We start from the raw sequence: 16701 nt of genomic DNA, 5'->3' as shown, positions 1-16701 counted from the left end.
CAGAGACAGGTATTGCTGCTTTCTGGTGGCATATTATTAGTGATGAGCAGCATGTATTGAGGTATTCAATTATATACATAACAAACGGCACAGATGGAAGTCATCCTCACAAATAAACACAGTCAACACCCAGCTAAGAGCTCTTGCAAATGCTTAATGGCTGATTCACACACTTACATGTGCTAGATGTACACCTAAGTTGCTACAACCAGGCTGAAAAACACAAACGTGTAAATGCAAGAAATATGTGCATCACACAGGTATACTCATTGGGGAACCAGGTATGATGTCATGTGATGTGTGGAACAGGTCTAGAAATCTTTTGACCAAATGTACACCTGTCAGTTCAGGGCCCCTTTTCTGATATTCTACTCCCTTAAGCTTCAGAGTTTGCAGGACAACTCTTCCCCACCCCACCCCGCCACCAAAAAAATTCCATCATACCAGTTATAGGGATGACCTTTGGACTGGGTCAGTGGATATTCCATCACTCAGGGCTGGGGAATGTGCTTGTAAGCATACTAAGGTTATTTTGAGGAAGAGCTGCTGGGGAAGGGATTAGCAAAAGCACCAACTCCACACACAAGCACTGCCCAAGTGAATGCTTGCCCTGCAGTACAGCAAGGAAGCAGAGGCAACAAAAAACAAAAAAAAGGTTTTTGTTAAGGAAACCAGTCTGACTCACTGAGATTGGTGGAACAGTTAACATGACCAAACTCACTTAATGAAAATATGGAGGGTGTGGACCATGCAGTGATGTAGAAGGATCGGCAGATCTGTCAATTTCAGCCTCTTTCCTTTCCTCATTTTTCCATTCTTAAGTTCCGTTCTCTACATTGGTTTGCAATTTTATTGAATGTTATTTTTTTAAAAGGTCATGCGGATTTCTCCCGATGGGCACATGTCTGTGTGCAATTTCCCCTAATGTACACATTTTGCAAAGCAATTTCCCCTAATATAACAGATTTTGAAATATTTTCACCCATATATACATTTTTATGCACATGTTATCCTAGTTATCCATGTTATCCTTTTTTGTGTGCATTTCTTGGCTGGAGAACTGGACTGTAAAAGCCAGAGAAGTGTGAATTTCCCAAATGACAGCTGTGTTTGGTTTCAGAAACGGTAGATTTTGTAGGTTTACCTTTAAATGTGAACGTAATCGAATTTCTCTCCCATCCCTAGTCATGTGACTGCTTTTACCATGAATTAAGGAACCACCTTATACTGAAGGAGCCTGTGGAGCTGGAGATTTTGTGTTTTTTTCCACCAAATCCCAGGCAGACTCATGGCTAGGTTATCTTTTGTGTCTCTGCTTTGGATACTTTTCTGTCTCATTTTAAAAGCTTCCTTTAATTGTTTTTTTTTTTTGTTCCAGTGCTCATTGCATTTGAGGAGGTAAGCGCTGGATTTGCAAAAAAGCAAACACCCACAAGTGAAGGCATCTAACCATCCCTGACTCACTTTCCACAGCTATTTTTGCCTGGGTCTTGTCATGGAGAGTCTCGCAGGAGTAATAGCCACGGTCCCCGCAGGCAGCACTCTTAATCACCAGGCTGTGCTTTGTCCCTTCGGCCTTGATCTCCATATTGTCACCTGGATGGAGCAAGCTGCCATTCTTCATCCATTTCACCTCTGTGGTTGGCTTTGATAGCTCTACTTCCAGAGTCACCATCTCCTTCTCCTCAACAATTCTGGCTTCCAGTTTCTTCACGAATGATACTGGCGTCTCTACAGGCAACAAAGACACAAATGCAAAATTGTTGGGAGAGCTTTGGAAATGGCTACAATTAGGCACGGTTATAGTGGGACGTGGGTGGCGCTGTGGTCTAAGCCACTGAGCCTAGGACTTGCCAATCAGAAGGTTGGAGGTTCGAATCCCCGCGACGGGGTAAGCGTCCGTTGTTCAGTCCCAGCTCCTGCCCACCTAGAAGTTCGAAAGCACATCAAAGTGCAAGTAGATAAATAGGTACCACTCCGGTGGGAAGGTAAACGGCGTTTCCGTGCGCTGCTCTGGTTTGCCAGAAGCGGCTTAGTCATGCTGGCCACATGACCCGGAAGCTGTACACCGGCTCCCTCGGCCAATAAAGTGAGATGAGTGCCGCAACCCCAGAGTCGTCCGCAACTGGACCTAACGGTCAGGGGTCCCTTTACCTTGTAGACACGGTTAAGCAGAAGGGGGGGAACGTTTGACATAAGCTCCTTTGTATATTACCTACTAAGTAATGTAAGGGTTGCTGCTCCCCATCCCCCAACAACTTTTGTGTCTGGATTTTCACTTTTTGAAATATGGCAACCCTATGTTATGTTTATCTAGTGGAATGAAAAATGCAACATTCTACTGACGCACACCCACCAAACCCAAAAGTCAGTTGCCCTGTTGTTATCTTTTCATTCAGCAGCCTAACAGCCCACAGATAGAAGCTGTTCTTTACCCTGTTAGTGTGTCTAATCCTGCTTCTATATCTTCTGCCCGAGGGCAGGACATCAAGAAAGTGCCGGCCAGGGTGTGAATCATCCCTGAGAATTTTCCTCACTCTCCTGAGGCAACGTTCTTCCGCTATTTCATCCAGCGGATTCACGGGACAGCCTATAATATCTTGTGCTGTATTCACCACCCTCTGTAAGCATCTATCAGATGATGTCAAACCAGCACCGTGATGCAGTATGAAAGGACACTTTCTATTGTTGACCGGTAGAAGGAGATCATCAAAGGGGACAGAATGGACAATACCATTTCAGACTGCAGGTCTGGAATGCTATTTTTAATTTTTCTCCTGCATAAAACCTCCCTACAAGTAGGAAACTGGCACCACAGGGGAAGGGCTTGCTAGAACTTCTTTTCCTGGTGTACTAGATTTCCACTTGCAAATAGTGTTTTCCCTCTCCCCCACCCACCCCCCATTCTCTTTTACATCCAGAAACAGAACACAGAAGTCCATTCTGTCTCCATCTGCTACATGCTTAGTTGCAGCCTTGTAAAATCCACCTAGTGGTGGACATTCTTTGCTACTTTCCACCTCTCACCTTCCACTTTGAGGGTTGCTTTGCTCTCTACTCCTTCTGCTTCTGCTGAGATTGCAGCGGAGTCTTTCAGAGTCAAGTCAGTGATGGTGAGGCTATGGTTTGAGTCCTCCTGGGATATGACATATTTTTTACTGGCTTCGATTTTGGTTCCGTTCCGACTCCACGTGACAGCAGCGTCGCTGGGGGAGACAACGCATTTGAAAACGGCCTCTTTGCCTTCTTCAGCTACTATGTTGTGGAGGCCTTTGACAAACTTCACCAGCCTAGGAACTGGGGGAGGAGATGGTGATTAATTGTCATAATAATGCAGCGCATTCAGCTATGCATATAGAATAAAGGCACACTGGACGTCCCCTTATCCTGGGGTCAGTGCACTGATCCATCTAGCTAGACATTGTGCATCCTGGACGGCAGCAGGACTTCAGGGTTTCAGACTCATATGACATTCCTAATCCTGCCTACAGAAGGAATGAACCTGGGATCTTCTGCATGCAAAGCAAACACCCTACAGCCCTTCATAATTGAACATTCACCTCTTCTTCTCATCTGTGTCAAAGTTCCCCTAAATAGGCACCCCTTATTAATGTCATCTTGGCCAACTTGAGGTGGGAAACATGTGCTTGCTCAGCTGGCATGTAGCTCTGGACCACGCCTTCCCATACTTGAACATACATATGGTCCTCATGCAGGACCATAACATGCCTCTTGCACCACCGCCTACTATGCTTCTTCTTCACCATTGCAATGCCATCCTCCCTTGTAGGTGGTCTGTGCAGATCCAGAACCCCTTGAGAGACACAGCTTTGCTTTCAGAATATCCCCCAAGCCAGGGGTAGCCAACATGATGCCCTCCATATGGTTTAGGACTACAACCCCCATCAACCTCAGCTAGCATAGGGTTGATGGGAGTTGTAGTCCACAACTCCTAGAGGCCACCACATTGGGTAGCCCTACCCTCAGCAGACTCCCATCCCTGACAATGGACCTTTGGGTGCCCATCTCTGGATCAGCTACTGAGAACACCTTGGAATGTATGTTCCTGCCACAAAGACCTGAACCCAGAGCCATACATTTCCGAGCACAATTCAAAGTGTTGGTGCTGACCTTTAAAGCCCTAAACAGCCTTGGTCCAGTATACCTGAAGGAGTGTCTCCACCCCCATCGTTCTGCCCGGACACTGAGGTCCAGCGCCGAGGGCCTTCTGGCGGTTCCCTCTCTGCAAGAAGCCAAGTTACAGGGAACCAGGCAGAGGGCCTTCTCGGTGGTGGCGCCCGCCCTGTGGAACGCCCTCCCACCAGATGTCAAAGAGAAAAACAACTACCAGACTTTTAGAAGACATCTGAAGGCAGCCCTGTTTAGGGGAGCTTTTCATGTTTAATAGGTTATTGTATTTTAATATTCTGTTGGAAGCCGCCCAGAGTGGCTGGGGAAACCCAACCAGATGGGTGGGGTATAAATAATAAATTTATTATTATTATTATGAAGAATTATTATTATTATTATTATTATTATTATTATTATTATGAATTATTATTATTATTATTATACCTGTGGGGCTGACATGAATGCTGCACTTGTCATCCTTGGTTTCACAGCAATAATCCCCCTTGTCTTCTGCCCGGAGGCCAGTTATGACCAGGATATGCTTTGTGCCCGTCTCACGCATCTGGTAGCGCTTGCTTGCTTTGAGCTCCACTCCATCCTTGCGCCAGACAACTTTGCCCCCAGCTTGGCTTAGTTCACAACTCAGAGTCAGGGTCCCTCCAATCTCAGCTTTAACGGGTTCCAGCTTCTTTGCAAACTTCACTGGGACTTCTGCAGTTAAATTGAGTGGAACAGAAAATACGTCAGCACACATACATGTATGAGAAAATGGGTGTGAGGTTTGGGTCAAGGAATAACCAGGAAACAATGGAACTGGATTTGGAACAACTTCCACTCTGATATAATTTCAGCAGGCCTAAAGGATAACAATTTAAAAACCTAATGTCAATGGTATTTAACACCTTGTAAATTGAATTTAACATATCAGTTAGGAACAACTCCTTCAGTTTTGGCATCTTCCCTTGCGTGTTATGCTTAACAAGCAGTTCTCAAAGTATCAGGTTCCGCAGCTCAGCAAGTCCACACTAAGCAATAGGAGGAGTAGGGTACCAAATCTGTGAACTGTTTAAGAAAGATATAGGAAGTGGGGTTTTTTTTAAAGAGCAAAGCTCTAATTTTTAAAGGGAGTCTTCAGAAGATTTCTGAGTTGATTTCTAAGATGCATAAACTAATTCTGGAATGGGAAACTGAGGATGAAATGGTGAAAGCAGCCACGATTCATTGGGCAAAAGATGTGGGGTTTGGGTTGGGGTAGACTCAGAGCTGATGAAGTGGCTGGGCCAAAGCCAAAAGCTCACTCAGTTGCGGATATGCCTGGAAGGGAAAGGAAAGTCCAATGCTGTAAACAAAAACACAGTGTTCTCGAAGCTACCAGCATGAGTTTGATCAAACTGCGGGAGGCAGTGGAAGACAGGAGTGCCTGGCGTGCTCTGGTCCATGGGGTCACGAAGAGTCAGAAACGACTAAACGACTAAACAACAACAACAAGCCTGGCTTTCATTGCCGTCAAGTTTAGATTGAGCTGGGCTTGCAAACTGCAGAACATTTAAATAGGTTGGGTTCGGCTTGTAAGGGATAGTATTTGGGGCCTGGGAGGGCAAAATCTTTTCTGACTAATACTGAGGTGTGTTCCTCACCTTGGACCTGCACCTGGAACTGCTGCTTATCACTCTTGGTTTCACACGTGTACACACCAGTATCTTTGACATCGGCCACCTTCACAGTCAAGGTCCTAGAAGCCCCGTCTTTTTTCATCTCATACTTCTTGCTGGCTTTGATCTCAATTCCGTCTTTGAGCCATTTGACTTCGGCATCTTCAGGCACCACTGAAGTTGACAGGTTGATGCTCTTTTCCTCCTGAACAACAATCGGCTTCTCTTGGGGAATTTTCCTTTCGAATTTTGCCTCAGGCTCTGCAATTGGTAAATGCCATGCATAAGAACTTCCAGGTTCTCCAAAACTCTACAGCATGGGTAGGCAAACTAAGGCCCGGGGGCCGGATCCAGCCTAATCACCTTCTAAATCCAGCCCGCAGATGGTCTGGGAATCAGTGTGTTTTTACATGAGTAGAATGTGTCCTTTTATTTAAAATGCATATCTGGATTATTTGTGGGGCCTGCCTGGTGTTTTTACATGAGTAGAATGTGTCCTTTTATTTAAAATGCATCTCTGGGTTATTTGTGGGGCATAGGAATTCATTCTCTCCCCCTCCAAATATAGTCCGGCCCCCCACAAAGTCTGAGGGACAGTGGACCGACCCCTGCTGAAAAGGTTTGCTGACCCTTGCTCTATATCATGGGTGGGCAAACTAAGGCCCGGGGGCTGGATCCAGCCTAATCACCTTCTAAATCCAGCCCGCAGATGGTCTGGGAATCAGCATGTTTTTACATGAGTAGAATGTGTCCTTTTATTTAAAATGTATCTCTGGATTATTTGTGGGGCATAGGAATTTGTTCATTTTTACCCCTTCAAAATATAGTCTGGCCCCCCACAAGTTCTGAGGGACAGTGGACCGGCCCCCTACTGGAAAAGTTTGCTGACCCCTGCTCTAGAGAACCTCAAATGAAATTTAAATTACCGTATTTTTCGCTCTATAAGACGCACCAGACCATAAGACGCACCTAGTTTTTGGAGGAGGAAAACAAGAAAAAAAATATTCTGAATACCAGAAGCCAGAACAGCAAGAGGGATCGCTGCACAGCGAAAGCGGCAATCCCTCTTGCTGTTCTGGCTTCTGGGATAGCTGCACAGCCTGCATTTGCTCCATAAGACGCACACACATTTCCCCTTACTTTTTAAGAGGGGAAAAGTGAGTCTTATAGAGCAAAAAATACGGTAGGTAGGTTCACCTTTAGAGATGAACTGAGTCAGATTTCTCCCCCATTCCAACAATCGTATCACTTTAGGATTGCATCCTGTTATTGGTTTTTTCCTCCTGCAGAGGTAAAGGGAGCTTACCTACTGCTTCAACCTTGAAAATCAGTTTCTGGCCAGAAGCTTCACATGTGTAGTTCCCTACATCATTCTTCTCCACCTGCTCCAATACCAGCTTTCGGGAGGTGCCATCAGAGACCACCTTGATTTTTTTGCTAGTACTGAGGGGCTTCCCATCTTTGAACCACTTCACCTGGGTATCGGAAGTGGCCACCTCACAGACCAAAGCAGCACTCTCCTTCAGGACAGCCTTTACCTCCTTCTGCACCTTCTCCTTTTCGACAAATATATCTGCAACCTCTGGAACATAGAGGAAAAGTAACTGAGCATCTGTCGGCGAGGAATTAGCGCCAACAGGTGCTGCCAGATTGTTGTCGTTTGGGGTGGGATTCAATCACATACCAACAAATTCAGGGAGTGCAGTTAAAGATTGAACGTGCTAACAGAAATGACCACATTTCTCGCCGGGACCACATAACATCGGTCCTGAGAGATCTGCATTGGTTCCCAGTATATTTCCGAGCACAATTCAAAGTGTTGGTGTTGACCTTTAAAGCCCTAAACCGCCTCAGTCCAGTATACCTAAAGGAGCATCTCCACCCCCATCATTCTGCCCGGACACTGAGGTCCAGCTCTGAGGGCCTTCTGGCGGTTCCCTCATTGCGAGAAGTGAGGTTACAGGGAACCAGACAGAGGGCCTTCTTGGTAGTGGCGCCCACCCTGTGAAACACCCTCCCTTGAGATGTGAAGGAAATAAGCAGCTATCCTATCTTTAAAAGACACCTGAAGGCAGCCCTCTTTAGGGAAGTTTTTAATATTTAATGCTATATTGTTTTTAACACTCGATTGGGAGCCGCCCAGAGTGGCTGGGGAAACTCAGCCAGATGGGTGGGGTATAAATATATGATGATGATGATGATGATGATGATGATGATGATGATGAATTGAGCTGGAAGGTGTGGGATTAACACTTGCTTTGGTGCAACGCCATCTAACCTCCACACAGACAAATCAGAATGAATGCTCATTAAAAAGCCAGTATCATCCTTGCAAACAAACCAGGATGAATGCTCAATAAACATGTTATCTAGAGGTGCCCAACATTACCACTTCAAACCGCTCTGTGAGCTCCGTGAGGCCATTGCATATGGCTGTTTTCAGTTAGACAGGTAATATAGGTTGTGCAGGCCTGTAGCCGAAATTATAGTGTCGCCTTCCTGCAAAGAATTCTGGAAAATGTAGTCTGAGATGGCATTAAAAATTCATTTGCCAGACCCTTCATGAAACCTCCAATACTGATGTTATTTCTGGTTTATTTTTGGTCCCTCTTTTGTTGCAGTAGAGTGCAAGCGTGCCCCTACAGAAGGCATCAATGCCATAACACTGAGGAACCATCACAGACAAACTAGTAAGTTAACATTAATTACTATGACCGTCGCCAACCTAGCAGTTCGAAAGCACGTCAAAGTGACCCGGAAGCTGTACGCCGGCTCCCTCGGCCAGTAAAGCGAAATGAGTGCCGCAACCCTTGAGTCGGTCACTACTGGACCTAATGGTTAGGGGTCCCTTTACCTTTACTATGACCGTCATTTGTTTTAACTATTTTTTATATCAAATTTTAAATTGTTGTAACCTGCCCTGAGATCTAATGGTGAAGAGCAGCTAAGAAACTGAAATAATAATACAGAATGATACAATATGTGGATGGTTCAGTAGTTATCTACCACTAATGTTCTATTAGTACATTAATGACATGTTGTAGAATGCCACTACCGAGCTTCAGGAGGGGGTGGGGTTGCGGGCTCTCGACCCCGCCCACACTCCCGCGGGGCTGGCTTCAGCCTCGCGGGAAGCAGGGATTCCCCTTGTTCGTATCCCCGCGCGCCAGCCAATCGGCTGGCGGCAGGGGCGGGCTTTCCAGAGGCCACTTAAGGTCGGGGCAGCCCTTGGCTCGCCCCTTTTCTCCTTTGCAGCTGCCGAGGTTTCCCACCCACCCGCCCTTTAGGTTTGCCATCGACATTTCTATGGGCTTCGGCTGGTCGCCGCAAGGGGCCGGGTAGGAATTTTTTCCATTTGGCTAATTGGCTGTTTATTGGAGCCACTTGGTTTTTTCGCCTACCTCGTAGCAAATTGTCACAACTTCCTCGGTTTTGGCGGAAGGCATTGGCCGGGGTATTGTCATGCAAATGAGATGGGGGGGGGAGCGCCATCACCTCCCCCAATGCCTGAAGGGTAGTTCGTTAAAGGACTCCGAGGGGCGACGCCTCGTCCGAAACCTACGGAGGCTAGGGCCTAAAGCGCGCCCCCGAGCGGTAACTCCTCGGGGAGCGCCTAGGGATATGCATCTCGGGTAGCTCCCCCTGTTGGTGTTTAACCCTTCCCGGTTAGACCGGATAGTCGGATAGGGGCCAATGCCTAATGCCAATACCTCTCTTACCTGTAATCAATAAAGTTGTGGCCATTTTCGCCCATTAACCTAAATACTTGTGTCCTGTGTCTTCATTCATTTCACCTGGGGGGGGGGGAGGGAATAGCCACGCAATACACCCTCAATACACCACCAGCCTGTAGGGATCCTGGTCTTGGGAAGACCATCTCTCATTCTCACCTGGAACATTAAGTTTGAAGGCCAGTTTCTGGTTTCCGGCCTCACAGGTGTACTCGCCAGCATCCTCTTTCTCCACCTGCTGCACAATCAGCCGCCGGGTCTTGCCTTCAGCTTCTACCTTGAATTTCTTGCTGGAGGTGATCTGCTTCCCATTCTTGAACCACTTCACTTCTGTCTTGGCCTGGGCCACCTCACAGTTGATGGAGGCGTCCTCTGAAACAGCAGCCTTGATCTCCTTCTGGACCCTCTCCTTGTTGACGAATGCATCCTCAACTTCTGCAACTGTGGCAAGGTGGAGGGTGGGAGAAAATAGGATAAGCAAAGATCAATAACTCTAAGCTCCATTTTATATGGGAACTAAGTAAAACACTAACAGCAGGGATATCACACAGAAGACCCACCTGCCGTTCCAGCCACTCTATGCCTGCAGGAATAGTCACACCCTCCCAAAATAATTTCTAAGTCACCTTTGGACAAGTAATTGGTGCCCAAGCAAGACAGAGATGATGAGTACAGTGGTACCTTGGGTTAAGTACTTAATTTGTTCTGGAGGTCCGTTCTTAACCTGAAACTGTTCTTAACCTGATGCACCATTTTAGCTAACGGGGCCTCCTGCTGCTGCCGCGCCGCTGGAGCCCGATTTCGGTTCTCATCCTGAAGCAAAGTTCTTAACCTGAAGCACTATTTCTGGTTTAGTGGAGTCTGTAACCTGAAGCATATGTAACCCAAAGTGTATGTAACCCGAGGTACCACTGAATCAAGAACTACCCCTTCATGCCCAACATGAGCTTCTCTCCTATTCCATCTCAGCTAGCAGAATTTGGAGTGCAAGGTGTGCATTTTTTCAACATAGGCAGCCAAGGTGAGAGGAGAACGTCATGGGTGGGGGGTGGCCTTTGGTCAGTGGAAAAGGCAGCCCCAAATGTAAAGCAGTAAGGTATAAAAGGGGAGAAGGCAAACCTTTAGCAGCTGTCGCAATGACTTTGAAGGTGAGCTTTTGGCCAGCAGCCTCACAGGTGTATTCACCAGCGTCCTCTTTTTCCACCTGCTGCACAATCAGCCGCCGGGTCTTGCCTTCAGCTTCTACCTTGAATTTCTTGCTGGAGGTGATCTGCTTCCCCTCCTTGAACCACTTCACTTCTGTCTTGGCCTGGCCCACCTCACAGGTGATGGAGGCGTTCTCTGAAACAGCAGCCTTGATCTCCTTCTGGACCTTCTCCTTGTTGACAAAGACATCCTCAACTTCTGCAACTGTGGTGAGGGCAGGGAGAAAAGGGTGCAAGCAAAGACAGATGACTTCAAGCTCTCCTTTTATGGCACTTTAAGGCTTTCTATTAACATCTCATCAGGACCATAGTTTTGCGTGTCATAGAATCCAGGGCTCACCAATTTTTTTGAAGGGTCAGGTAAAGGGACTCCTGACCTGGCCGACTCTGGGGTTGCGGCGCTCATCTCGCTTTATTGGCTGAGGGAGCCGGTGTACAGCTTCTGGGTCATGTGGCCAGCATGACTAAGCTGCTTCTGGTGAATCAGAACAGTGCACGGAAACACCATTTACTTTCCCGCTGGAGCGGTACCTATTTATCTACTTCCACTTTGACATGCTTTTGAACTGCTAGGTTGGCAGGACCAGGGACCGAGCAACGGGAGCTCACCCCGTCGTGGGGATTCGAACCTCCGACCTTCTGATTGGCAAGTCCTAGGCTCTGTGGTTTAACCCACAGCGCCATCCACGTCCCAGCCAGCAGGATAGGCAGCCCCAAATATAAAGTAATAGGGCATAAAGAGAAGCGTGCAAACCTTTTGCATCCGTTGCAATGACTTTGAAGGTGAGTTTTTGGCCAGAGGCCTCACAGGTGTACTCGCCAGCATCCTTCTTCTCCACCTGTTGCACGATCAGCCTCCGGGTCTTGCCTTCAGCTTCTACCTTGACTTTTTTGCTGGAGGTGATCTGCTTCCCGTCTTTGAACCACTTCACTTCTGCGTTGGCCTGGGCCACCTCACAGGTGATGGAGGCGTTCTCCGAAACAGCAGCCTTGATCTCTTTCTGGACCTTCTCCTTGTTGACGAACACATCTTCCACTTTTGCATCTGGGAGGGAGGGGAAGAGAGCAGGAAACATACAGTAACTCCACCTCCCCTTTCAAGGCTCTCCAAGGCATTCCACTAACTCCTGGCTCATAGATGAGTCAGAAAGAAGCTTCCGGGTCAGCCTCAGGGGCAGCTCCACTGTCAGGGAACTGCCATCGGAGCCAGAGGGAGAGGGAGGGCTCCAGAGGGATTCCGGAGAGCGTCCCGGGAGGGAGAGAAGCAGCCCATCTTCTGGGGAAGGAAATCAGCGTAACACCAGTGGAGAAGGGGGGCAGATGGGGGAATCGGCAAGGTGGCTCCATGACTCCTCGCCGGAGACCAGCGGGGAGAGCACGGGTCCTCCGCTGCCCACACCCTCCCTGCGCAGAAGACTTCCGCGCAGGGAGAGTAGGAGGAGACTGGGCATCAAAGAGCTTCTTTGCTGGAAGAAGTTCAAGAAATGCCCACTGACGGATTCTGCCAGCGATTGAGACAGTCACGGGTGAGTGGCTGTCCGGAAAGAAAGGGTTCACCCAGGTAACCGAGCCAGGTGTGGCGTCAATTTACGCACGAGCAACCCCTAGAACCATTACACCCACATAGAGCACATTGCAGTAATCCAATGTGTAGGTTAAAGGTAAAGTGTAAAGGGACCCCTGACCATTAGGTCCAGTCGTGACTGACTCTGGGGTTGCGGCGCTCATCTCGCTTTATTGGCCAAGGGAGCTTGGGTTTGTCCGCAGACAGCTTCCGGGTCATGTGGCCAGCATGACTAAGCTTCTTCTGGTGAACCAGAGCAGCGCACGGAAACGCCGTTTACCTTCCTGCCGGAGTGGTGCCTATTTATCTACTTGCACTTTGACGTGCTTTCAAACTGCTAGGTTGGCAGGAGCAGGGACAAATGCTCCATAAAGCAGAGTCTTGCTAGATTGGCCTCCTAATAACAAACAGAACAAAATCAGCAGAGGAGCCAAAGAATTTGTTTTTTTTTCTCCATCCTCTTCCCTTCTGACTTCCATAAGGGGAGCACTTAGAGTGAGAATGAAGATGACAAGCAGTGTCACCTCTTAGACAGGTTGGGAGTAAGGAGGCAGGCTGGTTGGGTTGGTTGGTGGGCTACCATCCCATTTGCCCTAACTGGACCATCCTCCACTGGAAAAGAAGCATGATAACGCCAGAGGGGGGAATCCACCTTTGGAGGGTAGATAGCGGCACTTGAGAAAGTGGCTTAGATAATACAGAGCTAAGAGTTCTAGAGCAGTGTTTCCCAACCTTGGGCCTCCAGCTGTTTTTGGACTACAATTCCCATCATCCCTTGCCACTGGTCTTGCTAGTCAGGGATGATGGGAGTTGTAGTTCAAAAACAGCTGGAGGCCCAAGGTTGGGAAACACTGTTCTAGAGGATCAGGTTTGGAGCTGGCCATTGGAACAGAGGTGGATTTAGGGCAGAGCGTACAGTTCTGCCACACTGGGTGCCAAGCTTAGGGCATGAGGATCTCACTACAGACAGCAACCCAAGAAAGATTGGAGTTCAACAGTTTGCTGAATGCTAATATGCCTGAGGAGACACAGGTGATGGGTGAGAAGGGAAAGAGGAGACTGAACCTTCTGAACCCACGCGGCGGGGACAAGTCTCGCTGTACCTGCTGCAATGACTTTGAAGGTGAGTTTTTGGCCAGCGGCCTCACAGGTGTACTCGCCAGCATCCTTCTTCTCCACCTGTTGCACAATCAGCTTCCGGGTCTTCCCTTCAGCTTCTACCTTGAATTTCTTGCTGGAGGTGATCTGCTTCCCCTCCTTGAACCACTTCACTTCTGTCTTGGCCTGGTCCACCTCGCAGATGATGGAGACGTTCTCCGAAATAACAGCCTTGATCTCTTTCTGGACCTTCTCCTTGTTGACAAACACATCCTCAGCTTTTGCATCTGGAGGTAGGGTAGAGAAAGAAGGCAAGCAATGATCCAGAACTCTACTTCCCCTCTTAAGGCACTTTATTACTTCTGCTTAACATCTGGCTCATAGAAGAGTGAGTACCACAGAACCATAAAGCAAATGCTGGCCCCATGCTGTATAGGGCTTTGTACACCAGAAGCAGCACCTTGAACTCAGTCCAGTAGCTAATTAGTAGACAAGGAAATTATTTCAGCAGCGGCAAAATATAATGTGAATATTCTGCCCCAGAGAGCAGTTGAAGCACTGAATTTTGTACGACCTGAAGCTTCCGAGTCAGCCTCAGGGGCAGCCCCACTGTCAGGGAACTGCCATCGGGGCCAGAGGGAAAGGGAGGGCTCCAGAGGGGTTCCGGAGAGCGTCCCGGGAGGGAGAGAAGCAGCCCATCTTCTGGGGAAGGAATTCAGCGTAGCACCAGTGGAGAAGGGGGGCAGATGGGGGAATCGGCGAGGGGGCTCCAGGACTTCTCGCCGGAGACCAGTGGGGAGAGCACGGGTCCTCCGCTGCCCACACCCTCCCTGCGCAGAAGGCTTCCGCGCAGGGAGAGTAGGAGGAGGCTGGGCGTCAAAGAGCTTCTTTGCTGGAAGAAGTTCAAGAAATGCCCACTGACGGATTCTGCCAGCGATTGAGACAGCCACGAGTGAGTGGCTGTCCAGACAGAAAGGGTTCACCCAGGTAACCCAGCCAGGTGTGGCGTCGATTTACGTACAAGCAACCCCTAGAACCATTACACCCACATAGAGCACATTGCAGTAATCCAATGTGTAGGTTAAAGGTAAAGGGTAAAGGGACCCCTGACCATTAGGTCCAGTCGTGACCGACTCTGGGGTTGCGGCGCTCATCTCACTTTATTGGCCAAGGGAGCCAGCGTTTGTCCGCAGACAGCTTCTGGGTCATGTGGCCAGCATGATTAAGCTACTTCTGGTGAACCAGAGCAGCGCACGGAAACGCCGCTTACCTTCCCGCCGGAGTGGTACCTATTTATCTACTTGAACTTTGACGTGCTTTCAAACTGCTAGGTTGGCAGGAGGAGGGACCGAGCAACAGGAGCTCACCCCGTCGCAGGGATTTGAACCACCGACCTTCTGATCGGCAAGCCCTAGGCTCTGTGGTTTAACCCACAGCACCACCCGCGTCCCAACGTGCATGAATTACAATTCTCAGGCTTCCTGATGTAGAAATAAGTGTATTTTTCCACCAGCTGAACCTTGTAATATGTAGGGATTGTAGCTCATCTGCAACCAGATGCTTCATGTGAGAATTGGGAGTTATGTTTCATGGCTATGTAATGAATTTTGTGCCTCCCCCCCCCCCCCAGACCTATGTTTACAAGCAATTCACTGACTGCAATCCCCTGCAGGTGTCTTTGCTGTACCATTTGCAGTGCATACTTAAAACATTTTATTATAGGCAAGACTATCTGGACATGTAGGTGCTGATGCATTTTAATCTCCTTTACAGTTCATTTTAGTTATTTTTCAATGCTTTTAATCATTTTAAACTTTTTATTTATATTTTTAAGATTTCATGTAAACTGCTAAGACATTTTACTACTATGTAGCAGTATATAAATATTCTTAGTTAAGTAAACGAATAAATGCCAATTGATCGATTTGAGTCACTTCAGATGCATGCAAGGTAAGTAACAAAACTTTCCTTTAACACTATTTTAAATCATCAGTTAAGCTGAGAGCTAATGTATACACGGGACGTGGGTGACGCTGTGGGTTAAACCACAGAGCCTAGGACTTGCTGATCAGAAGGTTGGTGGTTCGAATCCCCGCGACAGGGTGAGCTCCTGTTGCTCAGTCCCTGCTCCTGCCAACCTAGCAGTTCAAAAGCACGTCAAAGTGCAAGTAGATAAATAGGTACTGCTCTGGCGGGAAGGTAAACGGCGTTTCCGTGCGCTGCTCTGGTTTGCCAGAAGTGGCTTATTCATGCTGGCCACATGATCTGGAAGCTGTCTGCAGACAAACGCCGGCTCCCTTGGCCCATAGAGCGAGATGAGCACCACAACCCCAGAGTTGGTCACGACTGGACCTAATGGTCAGGGGTACATTTACCTTTACCTTAATGTATACATAGCAGGCATAAAATACAGATCCTCTGTTGCCACTTTCAGCCCCAAATATGGTAGGGTATAATATATTATATTGAAATACCTGTTGCAGTGACTTTGAAGGCTAGTTTCTGGTTTCCGGCCTCACAGGTGTATTCGCCAGCATCCTTCTTCTCCACCTGCTGCACAATCAGCCGCCGGGTCTTGCCTTCAGCTTCAACCTTGAATTTCTTGCTAGAGGTGATCTGCTTTCCCTCCTTGAACCACTTCACTTCTGTCTTGGCCTGGGCCACCTCACAGGTGATGGAGACGTTCTCCGAAACAACAGCCTTGATCTCCTTCTGGACCCTCTCCTTGTTGACAAACACATCCTCAGTTTCTGCAGCTAAAGGAGAGAGAAGAGGACAAGCAAAAATAGGTACAGTGGTGCCTCGCAAGACGAAAAGAATCCGTTCCGCGATTTTCTTCGTCTAGCGGTTTTTTCGTCTTGCGAAGCAAGCCCATTGACAGCTTAGCAGATTAGCGCTATTAGCGGTCTAGCGGCTTTTAGCGATCAGCTGTTAAGCGGCTTATCAGCGGATCAGCTGAAAAGCGGCTTAGCGCTTAGGAAAAGGGCGAAAAAAGCGGGGGGAAACCTGCGGGAACTCGCAAGATTTTTTTTGTCTTGCGAAGCAACCCCATAGAGAAATTCGTTTAGCGAAGCGCCTCCAAAATGGAAAACCCTTTCGTCTAGCGGGTTTTCCGTCTTGCGAGGCGTTTGTCTTGCGAGGCACCACTGTAACTCCAAACTCCTTTTTTATGGCACTTTCAAGTCTTCCAGTAACATCTGTTCAGGGTAATAGATGCACATATCATTTAATCCACAAGGATGGATCTTCCAGCGTCAAACTCTTGAAGGTTAATCCACAACATTCATACTACAACATGGGCTGCAGCCGCAAGCAGTAGG

General features: G+C 48.0%; 1 protein-coding gene and 1 pseudogene across 35 annotated transcripts in view; one reads left to right on the top strand and one right to left on the bottom strand.

Annotated features, from left to right (window-relative positions):
- Positions 1-16701, top strand: part of LOC309325987 (7-alpha-hydroxycholest-4-en-3-one 12-alpha-hydroxylase pseudogene) — a 354547-nt pseudogene that overhangs the window by 221961 nt on the left and 115885 nt on the right. The gene's annotated exons all lie outside the window — the stretch shown is intronic.
- Positions 1-16701, bottom strand: part of OBSCN (obscurin, cytoskeletal calmodulin and titin-interacting RhoGEF) — a 263745-nt gene that overhangs the window by 198141 nt on the left and 48903 nt on the right. For 24 of the 33 annotated variants that reach the window (XM_081834068.1, XM_081834069.1, XM_081834097.1 and 21 more), the window contains 10 exons: positions 15856-16137; positions 13387-13668; positions 11474-11764; positions 10634-10924; positions 9674-9955; positions 7090-7365; positions 5769-6044; positions 4576-4842; positions 3028-3297; positions 1465-1731 (listed from right to left, as the gene is read on the bottom strand). In XM_081834068.1, coding sequence (XP_081690194.1) covers positions 1465-1731; positions 3028-3297; positions 4576-4842; positions 5769-6044; positions 7090-7365; positions 9674-9955; positions 10634-10924; positions 11474-11764; positions 13387-13668; positions 15856-16137 — 2784 coding nt within the window. The remainder of the gene's footprint in view (positions 1-1464; positions 1732-3027; positions 3298-4575; positions 4843-5768; positions 6045-7089; positions 7366-9673; positions 9956-10633; positions 10925-11473; positions 11765-13386; positions 13669-15855; positions 16138-16701) is intronic. The other 9 variants (XM_081834077.1, XM_081834081.1, XM_081834086.1 and 6 more) reach the window with 7 other exon arrangements.

Source organism: Podarcis erhardii (assembly GCF_964252035.2).
Source record: "Podarcis erhardii genome assembly, chromosome: 12".
Classification (NCBI taxonomy): Eukaryota; Metazoa; Chordata; class Lepidosauria; order Squamata; family Lacertidae; genus Podarcis; species Podarcis erhardii.
The sequence above is the reverse complement of the archived record's forward strand: the minus strand, read 5'-3'. Positions and strand labels throughout refer to the sequence as shown.